Source organism: Copadichromis virginalis, linkage group LG11 (genome assembly GCF_057382275.1).
Source record: "Copadichromis virginalis isolate Kocher_CV1m ecotype Utaka linkage group LG11, C_Virginalis_male_GT1.1, whole genome shotgun sequence".
Classification (NCBI taxonomy): domain Eukaryota; kingdom Metazoa; phylum Chordata; class Actinopteri; order Cichliformes; family Cichlidae; genus Copadichromis; species Copadichromis virginalis.
In genome coordinates, this window is record NC_140628.1 from 13,719,103 (window position 1) to 13,746,874 (window position 27,772).

Genomic DNA, 27,772 nt, shown 5'->3' on the forward strand with positions numbered 1-27,772 from the left:
CCTGTAGTAGGAGGCTTCTGTTATAACAAATGTGTGAAATTTCTTCCAGGGCAAAAATTCACGCAGACATGCCAAAATCTTGTAGAAAGCCTTCCTGGAAACTTTAAAAATGTGATATCATAAAACCTCGTGTTTTCACCCATGAAGTGTAATACTTGGTTATTCCAGAAGATGGTGCAGTGCTACAGCCAGCTCAAGAGCTAGCAAATAAAGTGTCTCTGGAAGTATTTGATAGATTTAGGATTTAGTACATTAAAATCTCAGAATAAATCTTTGTGATATGTGGTTAGTGGTGCTAAGAAAAGTTGGTAGTTGCGGGGCTGTCATTAAAGGCATCGTGAAATTGCCCTTTGACACCATCTGTCACGCCCTTTGGATTGTGAGTCATGTGTTGAGGCTCAGTTTTGTTGTGGGCAAAGAAAAAGTTTAAAGATTAACATGTCTGCAGCTTCGCAGCCTGCAACCAAAGAAACTTTTATAACATCCGGACACAAGGTGAGTTGCCTATACTTTTGCTTAAAGCTTTTTTGTGCCCACTTTGCTGGAGAGAGTTTAACATTTGTGAAACTCTGAAAGAAATGGATTACTTTATGAACCAGTATTTGTTTTTCCATCTACCTTCTTAATCTTACAGCTCTAAATAGACTTTAATATAGGAGGTGCTATGTCTGTGCATTGAGTGTTTCTGTGTATCAGTGTTGGGAAGGTTACTTTTAAAATGTATTCCACTACAGATTACAGAATACATGCCCCAAAATGTATTTTGTAACGTGTTACGTTACTCAATGAGACAGGAAATGAAACAGGAAAATACCGCCGTGTAATCCATTTATTTCAACAAAGTAACTGTATTCTAAATACCACCTTTTTAAACGGTAACTGTAACAGAATACAGTTACTCATATTTTGTATTTTAAATACTTAATGGCGGTACATGTATTCCGTTACTCCCCAACACTGCTGTGTGTGTAGTTTGCTGCGATTGCCTTTAGGCTGTAGCTCAGGTGGCAGAGCAGGTCAGCCACTAATCAGAATGTCGGTGGTTCGATCCAGGGCTGCCTCCTGGCTGCATGCCAAATATCCTTGGGCAAGATACTAACCCCATGTTTGCCTACTGGTGGTGGTCAGACACCGGTGGCGCCAGTGTCCGGCAGCCTCGCCTCTGTCAGTGCGCCCCAGGGCAGCTGTGGCTACAAGGTAGCTTGCCATTGCCAGTGTGTGTGAATGGGTGAATGACTGAATGTAGTGTAAAGCGCTTTGGGGTCCTTAGGGACTAGAAAAGCGCTATACAAATGCAGGCCATTTACCATTTACCATTTAGATTGATTGCTTACCTAATATAAAAGTAAATAACATTCATTTAGACTGTGCGTTAACAAATATTGAAGAGGGGGGGGGGGGAAATCAGTGTATTGACAAATGATGAATAAATAATGTAAAATAAGCATCTTTTCTGTTACCTTACACGGTTGGATGACACCACCTGTCAAACTGTCTCTTTCACTGTCACAGGAAATGTAATCTTTTTCACTCACACACAGACACTCTGTGTTAAGTTCTTATAAGTTCAGCCCAGTGAAAGTGCATGAGCCATCTAGTGGGAAAGTCAAACATGCAGTGAACCTCAAACCTCAATGCTCAGAAAAAAAGTGACAAAAGGGGAAATCAAATAGGTTAGTACCTTGAATTCCAAAGTCACATTTAATGTTAATATAGTGCACATTCGGGAAGCTGAAAGAACCCAGGTGGAGCCGCCCTCTTGATTTACAGTGGGGGGTTTGGCATACTAAATTGCATTGAAAGTTCTTTGGTGTAGTCCAGTAGTTAGCACCTGCTCTGGGAAATATTATAGCAATTCCTGAACTGAGTTAACAAGCAAAATGCAATGTTCTCATTTTCTCAAAGGAAACTATTAAGAAAAGGAGAAAAAAAAGGAGAAGAAAAACGAATATACCAGAATCCCTTTTTGATTGAAATGAATAAAAGAGGTGAACTGAAAAACTCACTGTGGACAATTAAATGCTTATTCAAGCTAGAAATGTTGAGACACACACACACACACACACACACACTCACTCACTCACTCACTCACTCACTCACTCACTCACACTCTGACATTTCTGGCCTGAGGATTGTAAATTCCCTCAATCCAGGTGTATCAATCAAAAATGTCACGCATGCAAAAATATCTAACTTTGATGACTAACATCTGCTGAAATGAGTGATCATACCCACCAGCACAGTGATCAGGAAGAATACAATAATTTGCTGCTTTGATAGAGAATTACATGTTGCCAGAGTAAGTAGGAGCTCCTGTCTTACCTCAGTGCTATTGCACATTAGCTTACATTTTGGCTTCTATTTCAAGATGTGGATGCTGGTTCTGAGTATTTCGAACCTCATTTTGTTAAGTCAGGATGCATTTTATAAAGAAAGAGTACTAATAGCATTAAAGCATTTTGACAGATTTGACTGTATGTAGTAGATAGAAATAGTAGAATAGCATTTTTACCATAAAGCACTTTGAGTGCTCTAGTTCATTCAAATTCATATAAACTTACAGGGAATTCTAATTATTTCAGGTTGATTTCCACATCATATGTGTAACACACATGGACAGCTCATAATGAGCAAAAATGAAAACAATAATAACACCAGGCTGGTTTACAAAAACATATTTTTCAGTGTGATTTCAAAGAAATTGTGTAAACAACCACTTTATTTAGTGGTGGTTTCAAATTGGATGCATTAGGCTTTTCCTTTGTCACAAAAAAAGTACCTCCTAACTGTGCAAAAGTACAATGCGTTATCATAAAATTACAAATTACTAACACTATTTTTGTTATTAGTTGTTTATTTTATCTTTATGTGCACATTATTTTAGTGCTAAATATGTCTTTATGTCTATATCTGTGTACATTTAGAGGATGTGGTAAAAATATATGTAAAAAGACTGAGTGCCCGTTTTTGTGTGTTTGTATGCACTGTGTGCACAAGTGCAATGTACATGTGTGTGTAGAGACATGGTAATAGCAGCTCCAGGAACTCCTTGTGAATCAGTCTTTCTTACGTTGGCCATGAGCCCCATTCCCATTGGCTGGTCTGGTGGGGGTTGGTGGGATGAGGGTGGTAAGTGGCAAGATAAAAGGAGCAAATGTCTCTTGTCCTGCTTACACACACACACAAACACACTCACCACGTGCCTAGCTGTCGGTCTCTTTGTGGACGCTAAAGGAAGAGATCCACTATCCAAACACCGCTGCTGAAGCTGAAGCTCACCTGTAGATGTGAGTATACAGACACACACAGATATTCATGCAACATGTGTAATCCTATTTGGGATAAGGATAAGGATAAGGGACTCACTTGTCATCTCAACAAGGGACAGAGACTTGCAGGGTGAAACACTTGTTGAATGATAGCAGTAGTGGAGCTCAGGGGGCAATGTTCATATGCTGTTGTGGCACTGAATCAGTAGTTTGACAGTCATTTCTGTTCAAATACGGTGTCTTTAAAGCTTGTGTTCTTGTGCTGCTATTCATTTAATTGCAAAAGGTTTGCTTGTTACTGTGAGACGTGTGAAATGGAAATTAAATGCGTTGAAATAATTCAATGTTAACACGAACAAGGAAGCCTTGATGGTGGCTTGATTTGAACAGATTCATGAAACTGACACTCTGTTATGAAACCATGCCTGTACTCTATACAGTGAATGCAAACGGAGCTTTTGGGCTGTTTAAGTTGTGCAAGCAATGCACATTTTCAATGACTGTTTGTATAAACTAAGCAGGATTGAAAAAGGAATACTTGTAGCTGTTATTCTGGCAGATACAAAAACTCCCCTAAATATTGTGACTTAAAACTACATTTCCAGCATGTAGCATCAGCTATGTGCTGTGCTGCTGCTGTCTCTGTTCACAGACTTGGATATAATATGGAGTGCTCTACTTGAAGCATACTGATGCTGAATTACTCGTATTTTTTTTAAAAAAAAATTCTGTTTACTTGAAAAAAAAGTTACTTTTCTTTTTTTAATTTAAAATGACATCACTGTCTCTTCTGTTGTTCACAGGTTGTTTTGGTTTATTGTGGGCAGAAGTAACACACATAATTGTATGGATGCTTCTGTTGTGCTTAGTGTGCTCTTGTATATTTAGAATTGTTTGTCTTTGTCCTTTTTTCCTCTCTCTTGTCTTTTCCTTTTATTGTTCTGGTCACATGTTGAAAGCTTTGTCTCTTTATGGCTCAGCTTAAGAAATCACCATCTAGCATTTCTAGTATTTACAGCACCTTGATTGTCATATACTTGCAGGAAACTCATTTTAGAGATAATACTAGACTGAAAAGAACCTGCGTTGAGAAAGCTTATCTTTCATCGATTTCCAGTAAATTAAGAGATGTTGCTTTTCTTATACATACTGTAGAGCTTCTCCTTTTGTTCATGGTAAAAGCATTTCTGATTCTGCTGGCAGGTTTATAATCTTCTTGGAGCACATTTCTGACATAAAGGTGGGTCTTGCTCCCAAATGTGATGAAAAATCCCTTTTTAGACAGGTTTTATCAGTGCTGCCAGGTTTGTGCCAATTTCTGATGTTTCTGAGTGTTTTTTTTTTGAATGTCTGTCTTTGCGTATATTAGGAAATAGACTGTAGTCAACAGGATTTAAGAAAGGGTTATGCATAAAAGTGTCTTTATTACTCTGCATTAAAATCTTTATAAAACTGGGATGTTATTGGTGCCATTTCTGCTGCCCTTGGCATTTTTAGTGTCAGTGATACCTTTTATGTAGATAAATAAAGCATATATAAATGTCTAATTTCCAAAAAATGATTTTGGCTTTTACATTGTGACAGGAATGTTTTTTCAGGTGAAAATTGACTTGATGTCATTCAATTCCATTTTATTTATATACACCAAATCACTACATGCTTTATAATGTAAGATGGAGACCCAACAATAACACAAAGAAAACAGAGAAAATTAATTCAAGAGAGATATGTTCGATAGATTATAGGCCATTTGAAACAGTTTCAACACCCCTGCTCTGGATCAGAATCTGAACTGGAGCGTCGAGGTTTCACAAAGCTGTGAAAGCCCAGGCTGAACCTTTTGGAAGCAGGCGGTCACATTCCTGCTAGAGATGTTTATCAGGTCTTTTAATACAGGCATACTCCCTCAAACTCTGAACCAGGATTGTATCTCACTGATTAAAAAAACAAGTCGTTAGTATAGTTTATAACTCCTCTCCAACTGCTCTACTAGAAGTTTCAATTCATATTAAAGCTGGATGCTTCTTCTGGATGCCGAAAAGGCGTTTGACAGAGTAGATTGGGATTGGGGAAAAATTAGTTTCATGTGTGATATTACCATACATTTCCTCTCAGGCAGCTTTTGAGTGAAATGACTAAAATTCTGAATATTTTCATTTATATCATTCTACAAGGCAGCCCTTTGCGTTACTGTCTGATCCTGTTATGATCCTGGCACAGTCAGAAATACCATGGGTCATCTGCATGGCCCTTTACGGAGATGACCTTTTGGTTACTTTTGTCCGATCTGTCATGCTCGGTCCTCACAGCCCTTTACATTTTAGCGATTTTTAATAGCAGTCTTAAATCAGGTGTTGTGCCAGCCTGTTTTAAACATGCTGTTGTGCAACCAGTGCTTAAAAAAACCTAATCTCTCATCCTCTGTACTTGCAAACTTCAGGCCTATTTCAAAGCTCCCCTTTCAGTCAATTTTTTTTTTAGAAAAGATTGTATTTGTTCAGCTGCAATCTTTTCTATATGGTCACAATGTTCTCGAGAGTTTCAGTCTGGTTTTAAAGCTTTTCCTAGCACTGAAACTGCACTTTTAAAAGTTCTTAACGATCTTTTACGAGCCACTGACTCAGGCGATTCAGCTGTGCTTCTGCTTTTGGATTTGACCGCTGCATTTGATACTGTTGACCACAGCATTTTTATCTCTCGGTTGAAGCACTGCGGCATCAAAGGCACTCCATTAGAGTGGTTCAGGTCATACCTCTCTAATAGGACTTTCTCAGTGAAGATTGGAGATTTTACCTCTTCCACAGCCCCCTTTACTTGTGGTGTTCCCCAAGGTTCTGTACTGGAGCCAATTCTTTTCTCTATCTATATGTTGCATCTGGGTCTTATTTTCAGGAAATATAATATCAGTTTTCATTCATATGCTGACGACACTCAGATCTATCTTCAGCTAAAGAGAAACAGTTCTGCCTCCCAAGAAACGTTATTTCAGTGTCTTGGCGAAGTTAAGGTCTGGATGGCCTCTAATTTCCTCAATTTCAACAAAAATAAAACCGAAGTGATCGTTTTTGGACCAAGTTGCAATTCTAGAACCTCACATTTTAATTTTCGCAGTTTAGAACCTTTTATTAAATTGCATGCTAAAAATTTGAGGATTATATTTGACAATAAGTTCACCTCTGAGAAACAGATTAGTTTAGTTGTACAGCGGTCTTTCTTTAAACTGAGGCTTTTATCCACTTTGAGATATTTTTCATGCTATCCCAACTGGACTATTGTAATTCTTTATATTTAGGCATTAGTCAGACTTGTCTTGCAAGGCTCCAGCTGGTCCAGAATGCTGCTGCTCATCTTTTGACACGAACGAAGAGACATAAGCACATCTCCCCGGTGCTTGCCTCGCTTTACTGGCTCCCTGTACATTTTTGAATCAATTATAAAATCTTATTGGTGACTTATAAAGCACTGAATGGACAGGCCCCAGGGTATCAGTCAGACTTGTATTCCCCCTAGAGCTCTTAGATTGGGTGATCTTTTGCTCTTGGCCACACCAAGGTCGAGCCTGGTTCTTAGAGGTGATCGTGCATTTGCGGTCGTGCAGTCTAAATTGTGGAATGATTTGCCTCTCCACATTAGACAGGCTCCTACCCTTAACCTTTTTAAATCCTATCTTAAAACACATTTCTGCTCACTGGCTTTTAAGACTGCATGAGCGTTATTTACTTATTCACTTGTTATTAGCTATTTGGCATTGATGTTAATTGATATTGCTATTTTATTGTGTGTTATTTTATTGTGTAATTTGTATGTTTGTACAGCACTTTGGTCAACACCACTGTTGTTATTAAAAGTGCTATATAAATAAATAAATAGAAATAGAAATACTTACTCCTAAATCTTTCCATGGCTGCCAGGATAAATACAAAAGGAATTTCTCATTTTACTGTCAGAATGAACAGACACAATCTTGTCCCATGTCAGATCCTACATCAAGCTCCCTATGCTAAAGCTCAGCACGCAAAATATTTGATACTGTGTTTCCTCTATGCGAAAAGGCCATGATTTCTTGTCTGAAATCTTTTAAATGTCTTCCACGTTAACTGGAAGCGACGTTACTCCTAATGCCATGACTGCCCTATTCACTGAGGCTACTTTCACTCCTGTTAAATTTAAAAGCTTTCACAGTTCTGCTGGCCAGATAACTAATGCTATTAAACAGGAAATCTCCAGCCTCACCTATTTACTGTATACATGCTAAATTGGGGAGGTCCTTTATTCTCTCACATTGGAAGAAATTAAGTTGATCCTGGCCAGTAAGGCTGTATTAGGCTATTTGAAAGGACCTGGGATCCATGTCTGACCCATGTTAAAAATCCAGATGCCAGGATGTTGTTTGCCTCTAAACCTCTGTAACAATTATTCAATGGAAGAACTATTCGCTATGAAAAACTCAATAAACTGACTAAAATAAAAGAAGAAAGCAATTAGAAAAACCCGAACGACTGTGGCTACGTGACTCCAGGATTAATCAAGTTTTGTGTGCGGAATTAAAAGTGCTAACATGGCTTGCTTTAGTGCCACCTTATTAAAACTTGTAGTTGTAGCTATTTTTATACACACTTCGCAAATGTGGTGCTCAGTCCTTTTGAGGGTCATAAGCTCTGTCTGGCGTGAATGTCCAGGTGATCTATTGTGTAAGGTGACCAGAGTGCAAGAAGGCCAAGGCAAGCACGCTTACAGACACAACTAACTGTAGATGAAGTTCTAGGTCAGAGGTGAGAGATACATTTTGCTGGTAACTGCATTTGTGCCTGCATAGTAACAGTTGATGCAAGAGGTGTTAAAATAAACGTGAAATGAACAAGTCATCAGGAACCATCTGGAGGGGGAGACGGTTGAAACAAACAGCCATGTATGGTAAAAATGTTGCTGATAATGGGAACTTGTCTAACTGTCATTAACTGTTAATCAATCATTAACTGTAACTGATGCATGTTATATTCTTCGCTGACGCAAGAAAGGGCTGAACCCTGACATATTAAAACCATTTTGAAGTGTGCTTTTTAGCGGAGATCTATGCTGATGTTGTTACAGTATACATCTTCCCACGCGTGTGTTTAATAAAATCATCGTTTGACTGAACTCATCTGGGCCAGTGTTGGTTTGTTCTTATCCTCAATATTAAAGAATCAGGATATGTGGCATGTGTAAAAATGCTCAAGTGGCCAAGCGGATTCTCATATAACCTTGGGTAAGATACTGAACCCTGAGCTGTCTCTAAAAATAGAATTATAGTTTGAGATGAGACAAATATATCCAGAATGTTTGTGCTTATATACAGTATGTACAGTACAGATACTGTACATATAATAACTGCTTCAAATGTCTAATCATGAAATCACATGACAACAAGTCAAAGCCTTTAGGCACACAGAGAGTTCTCTGGGTTACAGTCCCTTGCTGAAGCCAGAGATCAGAGGAGAATGGCAAGGCTCTTTAAAGCTAATAGGAAAGCAACAATGACTCAAATAACTACTTATTTTAACCAGCGTTTGCAGAAAAGCATCTCTGAATACACAGCCTTGAAACAGATCGGCTACAGCTGCAGAAGACCGCGTCAGATACCACTACTGTCAGGATAACGTACTACGCCCTAAAGCTCTAGTCATCTCAAACTGGTTTCTTGAACACAACGAGTTCTCAATCAAAGACGACAACGTGGTGGAAAGGGAGATTCACATCTTAAATGTGCAGCTGACAAATCTGCTGCAACAAAATGTTTGAGGAATGTTTCCAGCAACTTGTTGAATCTGTGCAGCAAAGAATTAATGCAGTTATGAAATCAAAAGAGGATCTAAGCCAGTACAGGTGATGAAGTGTATATGATTGAGTGAATGTGAGTGTATATGTATTTATTAATGAGTGACTAAATGTAACTTTTAACTGCTTTTATGTATTTTAAACGCCTCATGATCAAAAACTCCGGACATAACTTAGCATCATCTTACAGCAAGATCAAAGGTCAAACTTCTGTGTGCTAATATAGCTGCTCTTTTAAATATTTGGTACCACTCTGTAGTATCTTAATCTTAAAACACACCAAAATCATTTATAAGCAGTCAAAGCAACAACAAAAACTGAAAGGTAATGAGTGTCTGTGGTGTCTTACAGTTGTACCATGGATGCAGCAGAATTTCGACGCAGAGGCAAAGAGATGGTAGACTATGTGGCCGACTACCTAGAAAACATAGAGAAGCGACCCGTCTACCCAGATCTGGAACCAGGATATCTTCGCTCTTTAATCCCCAATGAGGCACCACTGGAGCCAGAAAGCTATGAGGACATTATAAAAGACGTCGAGAGGGTCATAATGCCAGGGGTATATATTATATATATTTTGGGGGTATAAATGTATTCATTTGTGATTTAGATATCTCTGAGGTTCAGGCAACTCTGGTGTAGCAGTTTAAACTTAGTAGATGATCTGGTAGAAACTGGTTGCTGGTTAAAGCTTCAGCTTTTAAAAGGGTTGTTTGCAGGATATTAGGACTCTGTTGGGCCATATAGGATGGTCAATTAGCTGTTCAAAATAAGGAATAAGATGAATTTAGATAACCACTTGTACTATGTTTTGTGTTTTTCCAGGTCACCCACTGGCACAGCCCGTACTTCTTTGCTTACTTTCCAGCAGCATCCTCTTACCCTGCCATGGTGGCCGACATGCTCTGTGGAGCTATTGGCTGCATTGGATTTTCCTGGGTAACTGAAACCTTTCTGTATTCCTGTATCTGACTCAGCATTTCGAAATTAATCCATATCTGAAGTGTTTGACATTTTCATTTGCATTTTGGCCGTGTGGTTTCAGGCTGCCAGCCCAGCCTGCACCGAGCTAGAGACAGTGATGTTAGATTGGCTTGGGAAGATGCTTCAGCTGCCTGAGTGTTTTATAGCTGGGACACATGGCCGTGGAGGTGGTGTCATTCAGGTAACGGTCATTTGTATGTGTTCATTGCATGTGTGCTTTGGTCAAACACTTGGTTGGCTACCACTATCAAGGAGTCCAACCAGCTTCTGCATATTTTAACACTAGTTTGAAGATCAGTGGCTCTAACTGACACTTTTATACATGTTATTGTTTAAAAGTTTCGGTGCAGATTGACTTTGAGAGTCTTTATGTGTATACAAATAACCTGGTTGCCCCTGTGCTCATATTCATCACCAGCTTTTATGTTATTGATTTGTTGTCTCTGCCTCTGTCTGGTTCAATCCAGCAGAAAATTGGCAGGAAATTGCCTTTTAATGTGTCATCCACAGGCAGGCAGAGATGACAATGATGGTGCTGGGATTGTTTCGTGTGGAAAAAGGCTAAGCATTAGTTTGGTGTTCCATTGACAGAAATACAGAAAGCAATAGCTGAGGATACACTCTATATATATGTGTGTGTGTGTTAATGGGATGTTGAATGGTGGAGCATGAGAGCACACTCTGATGACAGATCATTTCATGCCTCCTCTATTGTGACCACCTGAGTGTGAGGGCGTGTTTTTTGTGTGCGTGCTCATCTGGCTCATCGTGTTTTTGTTTCTGTCTTGCCTCTCTCCTGTTTTAGCACGGCTCACTATGGCAACGAATGGGGCTCTTCTCGCTGCAGCAAGGCTAATTGAGTGTTGTGACCGCACGTTGCAGACCTATTATTATAAACCTTATACCAACACAAAGGGGAAGTGGGATGGTTAAAAAAAAAACCTCTGGTGACCTTAGAGTTCCCTTTTTACCCCGTATGAATCGTGATGACAGAGAAAAATACTACTTAAAAAGATTACATGTGCTAATTGACTAATGGCTTCAATTTAAAAAAGTGTGTGTATGTTTGTGTGTGTGACCATTATACATTTATTTCAAAAACATGTTAAATTCTTGAAACTACACAGTTCATCTTTAGCAGTACTACATCTTGGCTTCTGTTCTTCTTTTCAGCTGATAAAAGGTAGAATCAAATATACATGAAAAATAAAAGGCTACATTTTCCTATTAGTACAGCTGGGTGTGTGAAAGCTGGAAAAACCCATTGTGTCCTCATGCTTTTCAAAGAATTTCAAAGTTCTTGATATATTTACAAACCAGGATACTCAGTGCATCCAGATATGGTCCCAAAGTCTAATGCGATTTTCACATCGCCTCATAAAACAGTTTGTTACATGGTTTGTTCATTTACAGAGGAGTAGGGACCCTTTATCTGAAAGCCTTTTAAAATAAAAAGGCAACTTTCTACACACAGAGTCATAAACCCAGTTTTACCACCTGACTAGGCAGAAAGCTTTAAACTCCTTCATGATGACTACATTGCACAAGCTCTCAGAGTCGTGATTGGTTAGCGCTTCCCGCCTTCACATCTGAAAATACTTACAATATGCTTCTGGTGAAAGGTTGCATTGTTATTATTATATTTACAAAATCTTCACATTTCAGATGTCCTTATAGCTGGTTACAGATCTATATGCATGTCCAAAATCCTAAAATCACATTCAACCAAGCCTTCCACCCAGCTCTCTAGCACGAGTTTTCAAGCCTCACACTCATCCCTTGGAGTTAGTCAGTGACAAAAGTTTGATTAAAAACCACTGATGTAATTTCTTTCTGCTGATTTGTGCCTATTAATTGGGTGATTTTAACATTTCATTGATCTCCTTGTGAAAAGGACTCCACAAACCTTAGAAGCCATGCTTCACTTTATTAATATCCAGCTCCAACAGTTGCCACTGTATCAGCTGGCTGGTTGATGATTATTTTCAAACAACAATTTCCAAATTTCTTTTTTTCTGGTCTAAACATGAGTCATGCAGTCAAAGGGACTATCCACCAGCACAAACACTTTACATGTTTAATCAAACAAAGTTTCTCAAAGTTTCATACAGACATAGTTAATTAACAAAAGAGATATAACAGAATCCTTATCATTAAATAATTTTCATAGGGGACCACAGACATCTCAGATTGAAATGTATATAGACATGCATAACATATCGTCTCGGGTTTAAAGATGGAAATTAAATTCTCTATTAATAGCTTTCATTATTCTAAAATGAAATATAAATAATAATTGAATGCCTAATTTTTTTACAAGTAAAGAATTAAAGTTTACTTATAGCACACTTTTCAAAAAACAAAAGTCACAAAGTCCTTAAAAAACAAAACAATACAAAAATTAAAATAATATAAATTAATAAAACTAATGAAAGGCAATCCTGCACAGGACATCAGCTTCTTTTTATCAACAGTGTTCACTGATCTTGCCTCCAATGGAAGTGAGTTCCACAACTTGGGAGCCACAAAAATAAAAGCAAGAAAACAGAAGCGCTGTCTTCTCCTTTTGTCTTTAACCTGAACTCAGCTACAGTCAATGAGCACTAATCTGCTGATCTAAGATTTAACAGTTACAGATGAAGTAGTTCAATAATAAAGGGAGGCTTCGGACTATTAAGAGCAAAGAAATGGATCAACAAAATCTTAAACTGAACCTTAAATTTTAAAGGGAACCAGTGCAAAGAGGATAGAAGTAATGTGACACAGCAGCAACATTCTAGACAATTTGTAGAACACCTGCAGAAACCCTGCCTTTAAAAACCAATAATTAAGCTCCAAGAGTCCATCGTAAACAAAAGGATGACTGGCGTTGACTGGCAACCATGTAGCATCTGATTTTTTTTTTTTACAGTCAAATAACATCCACAGCAGCAAGGCTTTGCTTCACAGCCTCCTTAATTCTTCAACAGGGAACTGCCAGTGAGGCCACCCTGATATCTTTGCTCGCTGCACGCTGTAAAGCAGTCAGACGGGTCCAGACGATCAATGCCAAAAAGTCTGAGTCTGAAATCCTTTCCAAGCTGGTGGCATACACATCTGACCAAGTAAGAGCAACATATACTTTCTACTATTCTTCTTCTTCTGTTATTTGATGCAAACTCCTGATGTGATCAAAATTATCAACTTTACTTGCATATAAATGATGCAATTACTTGCCTGATGCATGTCCATAATTCTACATTAATTCTACAATTCATCTCAAAATGACTAACTTTACTTAAATTTTAGTTTTTTTTCCATCACTTTAACATTTACTTGTTTATTATTACAACTGTGAAGAACCATAGTCACAGTGTTTACATTCATCTAAAGTTCACATGCAAGTTATTAGCTTTGCTATATTTCAAAACAGCTTAATATATCTGCAGGTATATAGTTTTAAGTTACGCAACTGTGACATAAAGATAAATGAAATGCATTACAAACACAGATTTTCTTTAAGTAGACTCAGTTAAACGGCAGTCCATGTGACGGCAGCGGTTACGTCAGTAACAGCAATTTAGGAAGACAGAGGGTCAGCCAGGCAGTAGCGCGCTCGGATCAGGTTTAATACCAGGCTGACTTTGTGATTGTGTTAGGGAGTCGCCCGAGGGCCACACCGACCTTTACAGGGAGATCGGCGATTTTTGTCTACTGCCTGTTCAGGAGCAACAAATCCATCCAACATATGCCTTTTTCACAGTGAATAGTTATGTTTAGTGATAATCTCCTGCAGGTAATTCAAAATTGATTGATTTGTGCCGTTTAGTATTGTGCACTGTTAGCCAAAAACAAATTAAGCACAGGAAAGAAATCTTCATCTTTAGTTTGTGTTACTTAAATTTTACAGCATGAATCAAATGGCATAAAACTACATCACAACTACTTTTGACTAAAATACTTTGAGTCACTTACAGTGATACTTGACTTCATACTGTACAGTTCATAGTACTTTGTTGTTTGAACACTTTGTTTTAATAAGCTGATTGTCTGCAATTGATTGCTGTGAGACTTGACGTGTGCTCTCTGACCTTTTGCCTGCATAATAATCAGATAAAATCATTTAGTATCCATAAAGCTGAACTTAGCTGTTTGCATGGCAGCTTTATGCAGCTACTTAAAGGAGCAGGTGTTCCAAGAACTTGATTGAATTGTTGTTCTCACTTGAGCTGGATCTCTTTTGTCCTAAGGCCCATTCTTCAGTGGAGCGTGCTGCTCTGATTGGAGCAGTCATGATGAGGAAGGTGCCCACAGATAACCGTTATGCTGTCAGAAGGGAAATGCTTAAGAAGATGGTGGAGGAGGACAAAGCAGCTGGACTCATCCCTTTCTATGTAGGAAAAGACAAAACTCCCCATGCATTTACTTAACTATCACACAGAAAGACACATACGGCAACCAAAAAATATAGATTTTAACAGTTTGGAATTAAATTCTCATTTGTCATTGCTTTGCTTTCGCTACTAAAGCTTACAAGCAGTTGAGCAACACGTCTGTCAGCTGTTAGCCACAATGATACAATTAGCCTGTGATGCAGCTGTATGCACCCTGAGGCTTCTGCTGAAGGATAACATTGTTTCTGTTAAATATAATGTATGTCTATCCGGTTAAGGACAATAATCCCTGGCTCATCTGGACCTACAGATCACTATCAGTGAATATTAAAGAAAAGGCAGCAGCTCTGAATCATCGCTGTGTCAGGAGTGATAACCTATCTTTAATCTATGTTTTAGAAATTGATATAAAAGCAATGTCTTACAGCAGCTGTTACAGTTGTGACAGTCAAATTGGAAACACAGGAAACACGGCACTTTGGTGTGTCCAATATTTGTATGTTTCAGTTCTGTGCGACGCTGGGCACCACTCCCTCCTGTGCTTTTGATCACCTCACTGAGCTGGGACCCTTATGTGAGTCAACAAGTCGCTGCCGCACACACTCGTTTTTTTCTGTTTTGTAGCACACAAATAAATCCTAACAAGCACATTGAGAGTGACTTTGATTTAATAAGACCAGGAAGAGAAATGCCAAATGCACTTCATGAATTTGCTGAGAAAGAACAAAAAAGTCAGTTTTCTGAATAATCTCAGTTCATTTTTATGATGGTCCAGAATATTTGATAGTAGTTATCTATACTGACAAACTGTCTTACAAACATTTATAATGTCTCCTTTTCTTGTTCAGGTAATGAGGAAAATATGTGGATGCACATTGATGCGGCGTATGCTGGGAGTGCATTCATCTGTCCAGAATTTAGACCTTTGTTGAACGGTGTTGAGGTGAGTAAAACGTACAAGTTGTCATGTTCATGTAGTGCACTAAGACCCTGACTAATCTTAGCCGCAATGTTTTAGTCCTTCATGAAGGTTCTACAATCACGATTGCTACAAGAACCTCCAACACAAAAGTGGCACAGCACAATTTTAACTCTAATCATTGCCGGTACAGTGACTAATGTGGTTCCGTGTGATTAATGTGGTTTAATTGTGGTCAGAAATTTAGGCGGTGCTAAACCTATCCTGCCAGATTGCACATGTAGTATCGGCCGTTGCATCTATGAAAGCAAACACTAACCGTATACTGTCTGAAAAGGGCATAACGTTAATGTCAAGGAGGAAGCGTGAAGGGCTGAGTGTTAGACCGAACAATCAGCATAAACCGCTGAGTATCAATCTGCCTTTTGAGGCTGCCGAGGCAGCTGTTGCTCCCCAAGCTGTGCAGAGACGCAGAGATAAGGACAGAGTAATTTCCTGAGGCAGCGTTAGACCTTTATATATCACTGTTTATTAGACACACAAGTTCAAACAACGTTGGTGGAGACACAGAGAAAACAGACTTAACTGTAAAAGGAACAGCTGTTGTTCCATCCTCTCTTTTAGTGTGGCTGTTGCCAGTGCTGATTTTGGGTTTGTACCTGTAACACATCATTTTAGAATTTCTAATATTATTTAAACGTCACTGACAAAAAAAAAAAAGTATTTAAGCCACATGTAACAATAGTTGGATTTCATTTATAGCACCGTAGTTCTACTGCATAACTTTGAAGCATTATGAGGTCAGTGAAAATGACTGGATGAGGGCATGAAGAGGAAGCCCGGTCCTTTTTGGATGAGAGAGCAGCCCTGCTGAAGTGATGGTTGCTAGGATATGAATGACGGGGACGAGGAAGCAACCACCCCCCACTTTGAATCAGTCAGCATGGCAACTGTCAGACAGGGGTTTATATCACATTGTCTCTCTGCGCTGTCTTATTGCATTTGTGGAGGTAGGGAAAAGGATATTACAGAAGATAGCCAACAAAAAGATGAGAGCAGATTAAGACTGGTTTGTCTCTCTTTGAATGAACCCTGTCAGGAAAGGGTTATTTCCAGTGTATTCTGTGAGCTTGATGGCTGGATCTTCCTCTTTTGCATTTCAGATACACTGTGACACCTTCTGTCTAGATAATAATGTTGGTGATAGGATTTTCTTGGCACTAGTAAGACTAAATAAGCATGTACAAAGCATGTACAAAAAAAAAAAATTTTTTTTACAGGATTATTTGGTCTCCGATCACTTTGTTCAAGATTTAGCACTGTGGCTAACTTTTTGGTTTTTATTTTAGTTTGCAGACTCTTTCAACTTCAACCCACACAAGTGGCTTTTAGTCAACTTTGACTGCTCCGCGATGTGGTAAGATGTCTAACACACACCAGATATGACAGCAGCAATAGTTAAATAAGTATTATTTAAAAAAGGGAGCATTACACACACCATTTATAGTATCCAGTACTGTTTTGTTTTGTTACAGAATTTCTTTTCAAGTTCACCTCACACATGCTCCCATGAAGTAACAATGACTACTGATATCCATCTACACCTCAGTCATTTGCACAGTAAAAATAGACTCACGCCTTCCACCTGCCTCTTCTGTCAGCATCCACAAAACAAGACATGTGTTTCACAAGATGGAAAAAGTTAGAAACTCAACATGTGGTTAGAGGAAGAGGATCTTAAAAAACATTTTCCATTGCCTGTCTCGTACTCTCTTACTGTTGACAATATAACAATATAACCAATAAGACAGCCTAATGTTTTAGTTGTCTGATACTGTTCTTTAAAATCATTGAACCTTATTCAAAAAAGGTGTCCTGTGTAGGGTTTAAATGCCTGAGGGCACATCAAAAATCTCATATTTATATAATCATGGAAATTATTAAAAAGAGTAGAAGGTTTAGAACTATTTTAAAAACACAGGAATTCAACTTATATTCTTAGCATAATAAGGCTGTCTCAGATTAACATGGCAACACTAAAAAAGAGTGCATACGAGGTTGCTGTAAGAAAACAGGAACAGTTCCTGTTTAAAAACCCCTCAGAAAATGTAAAAAGAAGGTATATGTTGTAGCAGTGCCAAAGACTTCACGCCCCAAGGACCTCAACAGCTACAGGCCGGTGGCTCTGACATCCCACCTGATGAAGACCCTGGAGCGGTTGGTCCTGGCTCAGCTTCGGCGCCTAATAAGCTCATCACTGGACCCACTTCAGTTTGCCTACCAGCCTGGCATTGGAGCGGATGATGCCGTCATTCACCTCCTACATCGTTCCCTCGCTCACCTGGAGACCGCTGGAAGCACTGTGAGAATCATGTTCTTTGATTTCTCCAGTGCCTTCAACACTATTCTTCCCTCGGTTCTGAAGGACAAGCTGGTGAACTCTGGAGTGGACCATCACCTCACTACCTGGATCCTGGACTACCTCACCGACCGACCACAGTATGTGAGGACTCAGGGCTGTGTGTCGGACAGGGTCGTCTGCAGTACGGGGGCCCCACAGGGAACGGTTCTGGCTCCGTTCCTCTTCACCATCTACACTGCAGACTTCTCCCACAATTCCACCCAGTGCTTCCTGCAGAAGTTCTCTGATGACTCTGCAATAGTCGGCCTCATCACTGATGGGGACGACAAGGAGTACAGAGGTCTGACCGAAGACTTTGTGGACTGGTGCCAGCTGAACTACCTCCAGATCAACGCCAGTAAAACCAAGGAACTGGTGGTAGACTTCCGCAGGCACAAGCATTCTCCACTGCAACCACTGAACATCCAAGGTATGGACATTGAGGCTGTGGACAGCTACAGGTACCTTGGTGTTCATCTGAACAATAGACTGGACTGGACTCATAACTCAGACGCCCTCTACAGGAAAGGGCAGAGCAGACTGTACCTGCTGCGGAGACTCAGGTCGTTTGGAGTGAAGGGCCCACTCCTGAAGACCTTCTATGACTCTGTTGTGGCTTCTGCTATCTTTTATGGCGTGGTCTGCTGGGGCGGCAGCATCTCTGCTGGGGACAGGAAGAGACTGAACAGGGTGATCCGAAGGGCCAGCTCTGTTCTAGGATGCCCTCTGGACCCAGTGGAGGTGGTGAGTGACAGGAGAACGGCGGCTAAGCTGTCATCCCTGATGGACAACATCTCCCACCCCATGCAGCAGACTGTGACAGCACTGAGCAGCTCCTTCAGTGGGAGACTGCGGCACCCACGGTGTGGGACGGAGAGATTTCGCAGGTCTTTCCTCCCCACTGCTGTCAGACTCCATAATAAAGACTTTAACTGATCAAGCACACACATCCATACATATGCAATAATACTAAGTGCAATAATCCTTTCTGTCATCGTTGTATTTTTACTCAGTTGTATATAGTATTTGTATTTGTATTCTATTTTTATCTTATTGTATATTTATTTTATTTTATTCTACTGTATATAGTATTTTATTTTATTCTATTCTGTACAGTTGTGTACTGTATTTATTCTTATTGTATTCTAATTTTTGCCTCATAACTTTTGCACTGTCCACTTCCTGCTGTGACAAAACAAATTTCCCACGTGTGGGACTAATAAAGGTTATCTTATCTTATCTTATCTTAAAAGTGGTCTCAGGGGTAAATGTACAGGGTGGGCCATTTAATTCAATTCAATTCAATTTTATTTATATAGCGCCAAATCACAACAAAGGTCACCTCAAGGCACTTTATATTGTACAGTAGATACAGAGAAAAGCCCAACAATCATATGACCCCCTATGAGCAAGCGCTTTGGCGACAGTGGGAAGGAAAAACTCCCTTTTAACAGGAAGAAACCTCCGGCAGAACCAGGCTCAGGGAGGGGCGGGGCCATCTGCTGCGACCGGTTGGGGTGGGAGAAGGAAAACAGGATAAAGACGCGCTGTAGAAGAGAGACAGAGGTTAATAACAGATATGATTCAATGTAGAGAGGTCTATTAACACATAGTGAGTGAGAAAGGTGAATGGAAAGGAAAAACTCAATGCGTCATGGGAATCCCCCGGCAGCCTACGTCTATTGCAGCATAACTAAGGGAGGATTCAGGGTCACCTGGTCCAGCCCTAACTATATGCTTTAGCAAAAAGGAAAGTTTTAAGCCTAATCTTGATGAGCTCTGAAACCTGACTGAAGCTCTTCTAATAAGCCATTCCTCCACAGATGATCTGTTAGCTGTTTTGACAACTACTCTTTCAAGGATTTTTGATATGAAAGGAAGGTTGGAGATTGGCCTATAATTAGCTATGATAGCTGGGTCTAGAGATGGCTTTTTGAGTAAAGGTTTAACTACAGCCACCTTGAAGGCCTGTGGTACATAGCCGATTATTAGAGATAGGTTGATCATATCTAAGATTGAAGCATTAATTAATGGCAGGACGTCTTTGAGCAGTTTTGTAGAAATGGGGTCTAATGGATACACCGTAATAAAATTGAATGGTTTGTGATATTAAAGTCCTGTTTGTGGCACATTAGTATATGTGAGGGGGCAAACTCCTCAAGATGGGTGGTGACCATGGTGCCCATTTAGAAGTCGCCATCTTGGATACAACTTTTGTTTTTTCAATAGGAAGAGGGCCATGTGACACATCAAACTTATTGGTAATGTCACAAGAAAAACAATGGTGTGCTTGGTTTCAACATAACTTTATTCTTTCTTACAAGTTTATGACCACTTATAAAATGTGTTCAATGTGCTGCCCATTGTGTTGGATTGTCAATGCAACCCTCTTCTCCCACTCTTCACACACTGATAGCAACACCGCAGGAGAAATGCCAGCACAGGCATCCAGTATCCGTAGTTTCAGGTGCTGCACAACTCGTATCTTCACACCATAGACAATTGCCTTCAGATGACCCCAAAGATAAAAGTCTAAGGGGGTCAGATCGGGAGACCTTGGGGCCATTCAACTGGCCCACGATGACCAATCCACTTTCCAGGAAACTGTTCATCTAGGAATGCTCGGACCTGGCACCCATAATGTGGTGGTGCACCATCTTACTGGAAAAACTCAGGGAACGTGCCAGCTTCAGTGCATAAAGAGGGAAACACATCATCGTGTAGCAAGTTCAAATATCCAGTGGCCTTGAGGTTACCATTGATGAAGAATGGACCCAGTGTCGTTGTACCCCATATACCACACCAAACCATCACTTTTGTTGGTCCAGCAGTCTTGGAGGGATCCATCCAATGTGGGTTAGTGTCAGACCAATAGCGGTGGTTTTGTTTGTTAACTTCACCATTCACATAAAAGTTTGCCTCATCACTGAACAAAATCTTCTGCGTGAACTTGTTCCAATTTTTGTTTTGCCCATTCGGCAAATTCTGTGCGCCGATCTGGGTCATCCTTGTTGAGATGCTGCAGTAGCTGGAGTTTGTAAGGGTGCCATTTGTGAGTAGCTAATATCCGCCGAAGGGATGTTCGACTAATGCCACTCTCCAGTGACATGCGGCAAGTGCTACGCTGTGGGCTCTTGCTGAATGAAGCTAGGACAGCCACTGATGTTTCTTCATTAGTGACAGTTTTCTTGCGTCCACATTTTGGCAAATCCAACACTGAACCAGTTTCACGAAACTTAGCAAGCAGTTTGCTAACTGTAGCATGGGAGATGGGTGGTCTCGTAGGGTGTCTTGCATTGAAATCTGCTGCAATGACCCGGTTACTGCGTTCACCAGATATCAACACAATTTCGATCCGCTCCTCATGTGTTAACCTCTTCGACATGTCAATGGCTGTGAACAAAGAGAAACTTGTAAATAACTCATGAAAGAATAAAGTTATGTTGAAACCAATCACACCATTGTTTTTCTTGTGACATTACCAATAAGTTTGATGTGTCACATGGCCCTTTTCCTATTGAAAAAACAAAAGTTGTATCCAAGATGGCGACTTCTAAATGGGCACCATGGTCACCACCCATCTTGAGGAGTTTGCCCCCTCACATATACTAATGTGCCACAAACAGGACTTTAATATCACCAACCATTCCAATGTTATTACGGTGTATCCATATAAATGGCCCACCCTGTACAGTAAACTGCTTATCTGGAGGACGAACAAGTCAAGTATGGGCTAATAGGAGCATTTTACATGGTGGTGAAAAAATTTGGGATTTCTGGTGCTAAACAAATGTGCAAACCACCCGATCACAAAGCTCCCCTAAATAAACAGCAGTGGTAATTACCACTGTTTCTGTAATGGTTAATCTACCAGTATGCACAAGCACTTTAATCACAATTATATTTTTTCTATTCAATATAGATAATGTTGTTATGCATGAATTTTCAAATGAACTATTTTAATAATAGATGAAAAATAGGAAATCACATTATACATATATTTTTTTAGTTATTCACTAGAATTCCTGAAGAAAAAAAATAGTGATCAAATGTTATGCTTGATCAATTTCTTCATTTTCAGAGAAGTCCAGTGTGCTGGCTCACATTTGGGTATAGAATATATAGGTAAATATTATTATTATTATTATTATTATTATTATTATTATTATTATTATATAAAAATGGATATAATTAAGTGTAGGTGTGTAGAAATACAGAGGTTTTTTTCAGTAACTATCACTTCAGCATTCTAGTAACACTTATTCACCAGATGAATAGTCTAATGAATTTTGTCAATTATATCAACACATTAAGATGCCAGACAGTGATGTCTAAATAAAACTGATGACCTGCCTCTAACCAGAATAGAAGGAGAAGTGGGACATTCAGGTGCACAGCAGAGCAACTGGACAAGTGCATCAGAGTCTCATGTTTCAAAAACAGACACTTAACAGGTCTTAAATTCTCAGTCTCACTAAATCATAACAGCAAAACAACAGGCCGACAGGCATTATCAGGATGTTGAAGTTACAAATGAAAATATTAATATTAGATGTTATGGGTTTTTTTTTTACAACACAAAATAAAATAAATGGATAAATGCTTGAGAAATTCACTTAATAAGATTAAAAGAGAAAATATGATAGCAGAAGGAAATTGATCACATCACGGTACCATCCTGTACTCTGAAACTGCTCAACTGGAGACAGTTTCCTCCTACAGGATAATGAACCATAACTCATTTCCAAACTATGCAAAAACTAGAGCAGACTAGCCTGTTTCATAAAGCATATGCTGATTTCCTTAAAAATACAGGTCTAAAGCCAAAAGGTCATTTATTAAGTTTTAATAAAGTGTTTAAATATTATTTCTATACCATATATTCACTTTGCAACTCATTGGTTGAAAAGAGGTGGAATTTTCCTAAAAATCTTGCGTGGCAAACCCCCACGAATAAAGTAAAACACTCAATTTTGATATACAAGTTTTAAATTTTTGGACATTTTTCTTAGAGCTTAATGCCATATTAAGACGTTTTTGTCCACAGGGTGAAGGAGAGAGCAGACATCATTGGAGCCTTTAAAATGGAACCACTTTACCTGAAACATGAAAACCAGGAATCAGGTAGTTATAGTTTTCACTGATATCCTTTTAGAAGTCGACAGTATTTGTCCAAATTCCATTGGTAAACTATTGTCCTGTCTTGGAGACTTGAATAAAAACAAAAACTATAAAGATATAATCAGGGAATTTCCTATACAACAATTTTGTCTGCTTCTACTTTGTGTGTCTGTGCAAATTCTCCTATAGCCTGCAGATGGTCTCAGATTTTCACTGTAATTTACTTGTCAAGCAGACAGAAAGACTGAGAGCTGCAGTGCCTCCCACCACTGTGAAGCACCTTACAAAAGCGTATGCTCATGCACTCTGGACTCCTCAATCGAATTAGTGGTTATTAGTCCAGGCTAACACAGACATCTATTCTGCAGAGATGAGCTACCTGTGATTAGTGAGATAGAGGCGCTGAGCGCAGTGACAGCAACACCTGGACAATCAACAGTACGCTAAGATAATAGCAAAAAGCAGCTGTTATAGAAGATACATTTTGAATTTAAAAGGGTTGTTTTAATGTTGGAGCTTTGTTAAGTCGATGCAAGTTGTAATCTGTGGCGTGTTGCTTTACATTCAGAAAATATAGATCTTGTATCTTATAAAATCTTATAATCTTATAAAATGCCATTTTCGCCTATTCTGTTTGTGCAAAACGCGTTTAGTCTGTGATTCAAAATGCACTGACTGCACTTACGATTCTTATTAACCAGGAAGCAGGCTGGCTGACACGAGTAGTTTAAAGGGGTTTTATTTAAAATTAAGACTGTGCACATGTAATGGACAACATTATCTGTTTTTCTATCAACAGGACTGGTCACAGATTATCGGGTAAGATGAATTATTATCATGATTAATAATCATGATTTGAACATTGTGGTAATAACTTCTCTCCTTATCCAATTCTGGCCTGCAGCACTGGCAGATCCCACTGGGAAGGAGATTTCGCTCACTGAAGATGTGGTTTGTCTTTCGCATGTATGGGCTCAAAGGTCTGCAAGCTCATATACGCAAGGTAAACACGCAGGAAAATGATCTCTCACTCAGCATCGGCAAATGTACCTGTTCCTGGGGATGTGAAGGGTTTCTTCAAATTTGTGGCATTTGTGGTCAAAATTTGAAGTAATAGGATCATTTATTTGCCTGTTACACATTAAATTTGAGGTTATTCAAATATATGCTTTCATATGTGGATGGTGCAGTGGTGCTGTGGTCAGCACTGTCACCTTACAGCAGGAAGGTTCTGGGTCTGAATCCAGGAGTTTGCATATTTTCTCTGGTGTTGTTTTTCTCCAGGTTCTCACCCTATGACAGGTGGGATAGGCTGCAGCACCCCCGTGACCCTAAAGCAGAAGAGCATGGATGGATTTCACTTATTCCATTCATTTAGCTGTGCAGGGATTACTGACAATTATTCCCCATAATGTGTGAGAGCTGATGTAAATAACAGATCAATTACTTTAAGAAGTAGCAGTGTGTTAGTGCTAATTCAGGCTTTGTAACCCTGCTAACCTGCGTTTCTTATCCTCCATGTAGTAAAAAGATTAACCTTGTACCAACAGTGGTGCCAGTGGTATCAGTCTCACTTTGCTGTTTCACCTCCATTTATCTGTCACACACCACTTCTCTACATCTCAGTCACTTCCAAAAGAAAAAAAAACACTTCAGGAAATCATATATGCCTTTATGGGAAATGCCTTCGCCTTCCTGCTTCCTAGAACTCTTTGCTCCTAATCCTCCTTACCACTAATGTCCTGCCATTGCCCTCCCTCCTCTTCTATCTCTTCATCGGCATAATTAGCCCTGCAGTCATATATGTCTGGCATGTATCTTCTATTTAAAACTACATTTCCTTTCCCAACCCTGCACATGCCTTTTCTTTTCATCTTTTCTTTTTGATGCATGACCCCTGTCTGACTCGCTCTCTCTTCTTCCAGTCTGCTCTGTCAATCAAATCAGCCTGTTTTGTGTTTATGCTCCATTTCAAATAAAGTGACAGGAGCAGAATTGATCCCTGCAGTCATCTGAAACCGCAAAATATGAATAATATGTATGAAAAGTTCTGCCTGGCATACAGTCAGCAGTAGGACAGGAAGTGAGGTCACTGGAGTTTAGCTTGTAATCAAATACAGTGATACTGGATTATCTGCTGGGACTTAAGAAACAAGATCACAGTCAACCAATTGTTGGCCATTTATGCCAGAGGTTTGGCTTTATTTACCAGTTGGAAAAGTTGAGTGGAAGCTCAACGATATAACCGGGATAACTGCATTGACGCACGTTTCAGCATGCATCAGCAGAGTCTTTGATCTTAAGTGGATAAATTGTACTTTAGGAACATCTTTGATAAGTACCATGTTTAGAAAAATCAGTATGAGGAAGATGACATTTTCAGAGCAGACTTTGATAAAGGCTATTTCATGGGTGCTGAGTACAAATTTTGAACTTGTCTGATTTGAGCTCACCAGGAATTGTCTCTTCTAAAATGTGAAATATCACACTGCATGCTTGTTTAATCAGATGAACGCATTTACTTCACAGTAAGCAGTGATGCTCTAAGAAAAAAGAAAGGTTTTAATTAAGAATGACAAGAAAAAAGTCTTCCAATCCTAAAGCACGAGGCTACGTAACAAACCACACTGGCATCTAGTGGAAAATAATGCCAATTACAGCTAATATTGTTTGCAGGTGAAGGATTTTTTTTTAAAGCAAATGCTTAAAAAACTATTGGTTTAAAAAAACTTCACTTTTATTTGCATGTACAATAAATCTTTTACATTTCATGAAATATTTATGAATAATTCACATCCTCTGTTACAGCAAGTGGCCCTGGCCAAGGAGTTTGAGAGTCTGGTGCGAGCAGACAAGAGGTTTGAGATCTGTGCTGAAGTTGTCCTGGGACTGGTCTGCTTCAGGCTCAAGGTAACAGCACCCAACGGTACAGCTCTATGATCTGATCTCTGCAGTGGTCACAAAAAGTAAAAAAGTCACCTAGAAACCTCAAAGGTTCAATAACACCGAGGGCATTATTTAGAAAAGCTAGAAAATGCATATCAGAGCTCCCTGTCTATGGGAATTTGACTGTCAAGACTGTGATTACTTTAATCCAGTCACCTAATTATTAAGTAGTCATGACACAAAGCCTAGCTGGTGTAATTCTTCCTTGCTTTCTCCTCTCAGGGCTCCAATGAACTGAACCAAGAGTTGCTGAAAAGGATCACCAAGAGCAGAGAGATCCATCTGGTGCCTTGCCAGCTCTCAGGCCGCTTTGTCCTGCGCTTTGCCATCTGTGCACGCACTACTGAGTCACATCACATCCAGCAAGCATGGCAGCACATCACGCAGCTGACATTTGAGCTTCTGCAGGAGGCCAGTCATTAAAAAAAACGCTGGAAAAGGGGTCGTCCACTCCGATCCCTGAATGATAACCAAAGTTGTGACTGACGTTTGATGGAGTTTTGCAGATGTAAAATGTCATAAAGGGAATGTGGAGTAATTTGTCTAACAGGCAGTTCTCCTTCTGTCTGCAGCAAAGAATCCAGTCGAGTTAACAGTGGTAAATATTACATTGTCGCAAATTATTGTATATTTATGTATCTACTAATTATGACAAAAACATATGTAGACTTCCAAAAATAACATTTTATATCTGCATTTTCTCCCTCTGTTGACTCCACGTTGTCTCTCACGGATCACTAATCACGTTATTGTCCACGTCACAGTGCACTTGTCTATGCCGCTTCTGTGTCTTCTGTGTGTAAAACTTGTTTGGGGGTAAATTCAGTGTTTTGTGTGGTTGAATTGAGGCTAAATTATTTTTGAGTTCAGCAAAGAATGTATTGCACACTTTGTGAATTTCTGACTCAGTGTTTGTCTGCAACTATTTTTTTTTTAGGTGCTCAGTCAGAAACTGCTTCCAAATGAATATATGCGTGATACATGGAGGGCTTCATGAAGTGTCAGGCTAAAGATTTCTAATATAATATCCTAGTGATTAAGTTATTTATTAACTAATTTGCAAAAGTAGTATTTTTTAAATATACAATGGCAGATTAGGGCTGATTATATGTTATTGATTCATATTGTGTCTTATGACAGCTGGCCAGTATTCCACAACAGCAGTACCAGACAATCACTCAGTCACTCTCAGTGGGCTTAAAGTGAAATTATGCTCCTTTGGGACTTTTTCGTACATTCAAATAAACTAAATTTCATTACATTTCTGTGCTCAGACAGAAAAAAATATTAAGATGAAAGTTTAAAACCTAAATTATGCAAATGTATTAAATATTTGCTCACTTTTTTCTCTGCGTCACTGATTTGGCATTTGTCTTTGATTTGAATGTACCAGAAATATAGGATGCCACACTTTACTGTCCTGTTATATATTTTTAAAACCTGGAGAACTCAGATAAATTTTCATAATGATCAAACGTAACTACATCCCCTGCCAAACCATTATAGTTTTGCACCTGACCTGACCCTTTACACCTGCCCTTTAGGGGATTTAGAAATCTGTGCTCTAGCATCACCACGCATTGCTGTAATTTCAGATGATTGTGCTAACGTCAGTGGCGGTGTCCGACCCAAGTGTTTCCTCATTGGCTAGACTGTGCTGCATGGAGTGATGTGGTTTCTTTGAATAAAGTCTGCTGTAGTCTGCATGGTGTCACTTTTCAATCCTCTTTCAAGGTTTAAAATACAATCTGATTTTTTTGATGGTATGGGGCGCATTTTGGCACATGACATGGATAACATGCACATGTGTGACTATACTAACTTATATATACAGCTTTAGGAGCAATACATGCTGCCCTCCAGGTGACGTCTTCTTTAGGGAAGGTAAGCTAGGGAAGGTAACAGGACAATGCCGAGCAATGTTCTGCAGCTATTCCAAATG

The 27,772-nt window shown here is 39.3% G+C and overlaps 1 protein-coding gene across 2 annotated transcripts; it reads left to right on the plus strand.

The window, feature by feature from the left end:
* Nucleotides 1-383: 383 nt before the first annotated feature.
* Nucleotides 384-27,534, plus strand: ddc (dopa decarboxylase). Of its 2 annotated transcripts, none has more exons than XM_085473222.1 (14): nt 384-495; nt 9,438-9,645; nt 9,912-10,025; nt 10,132-10,251; nt 13,040-13,174; nt 14,300-14,443; nt 14,951-15,017; nt 15,292-15,386; nt 16,712-16,779; nt 22,811-22,887; nt 23,684-23,703; nt 23,789-23,887; nt 25,693-25,794; nt 26,053-27,534. In XM_085473222.1, the coding sequence occupies exons 2-14, from the start codon at nt 9,445-9,447 to the stop codon at nt 26,251-26,253; spliced, it is 1,443 nt and encodes a 480-aa protein (XP_085329348.1). In that variant the 5' UTR covers nt 384-495; nt 9,438-9,444; the 3' UTR covers nt 26,254-27,534. The 2 variants fall into 2 exon arrangements, with proteins under 2 accessions (XP_085329348.1, XP_085329349.1); XM_085473223.1 differs by lacking the exon at nt 384-495 and adding an exon at nt 3,223-3,287.
* Nucleotides 27,535-27,772: the final 238 nt, after the last annotated feature.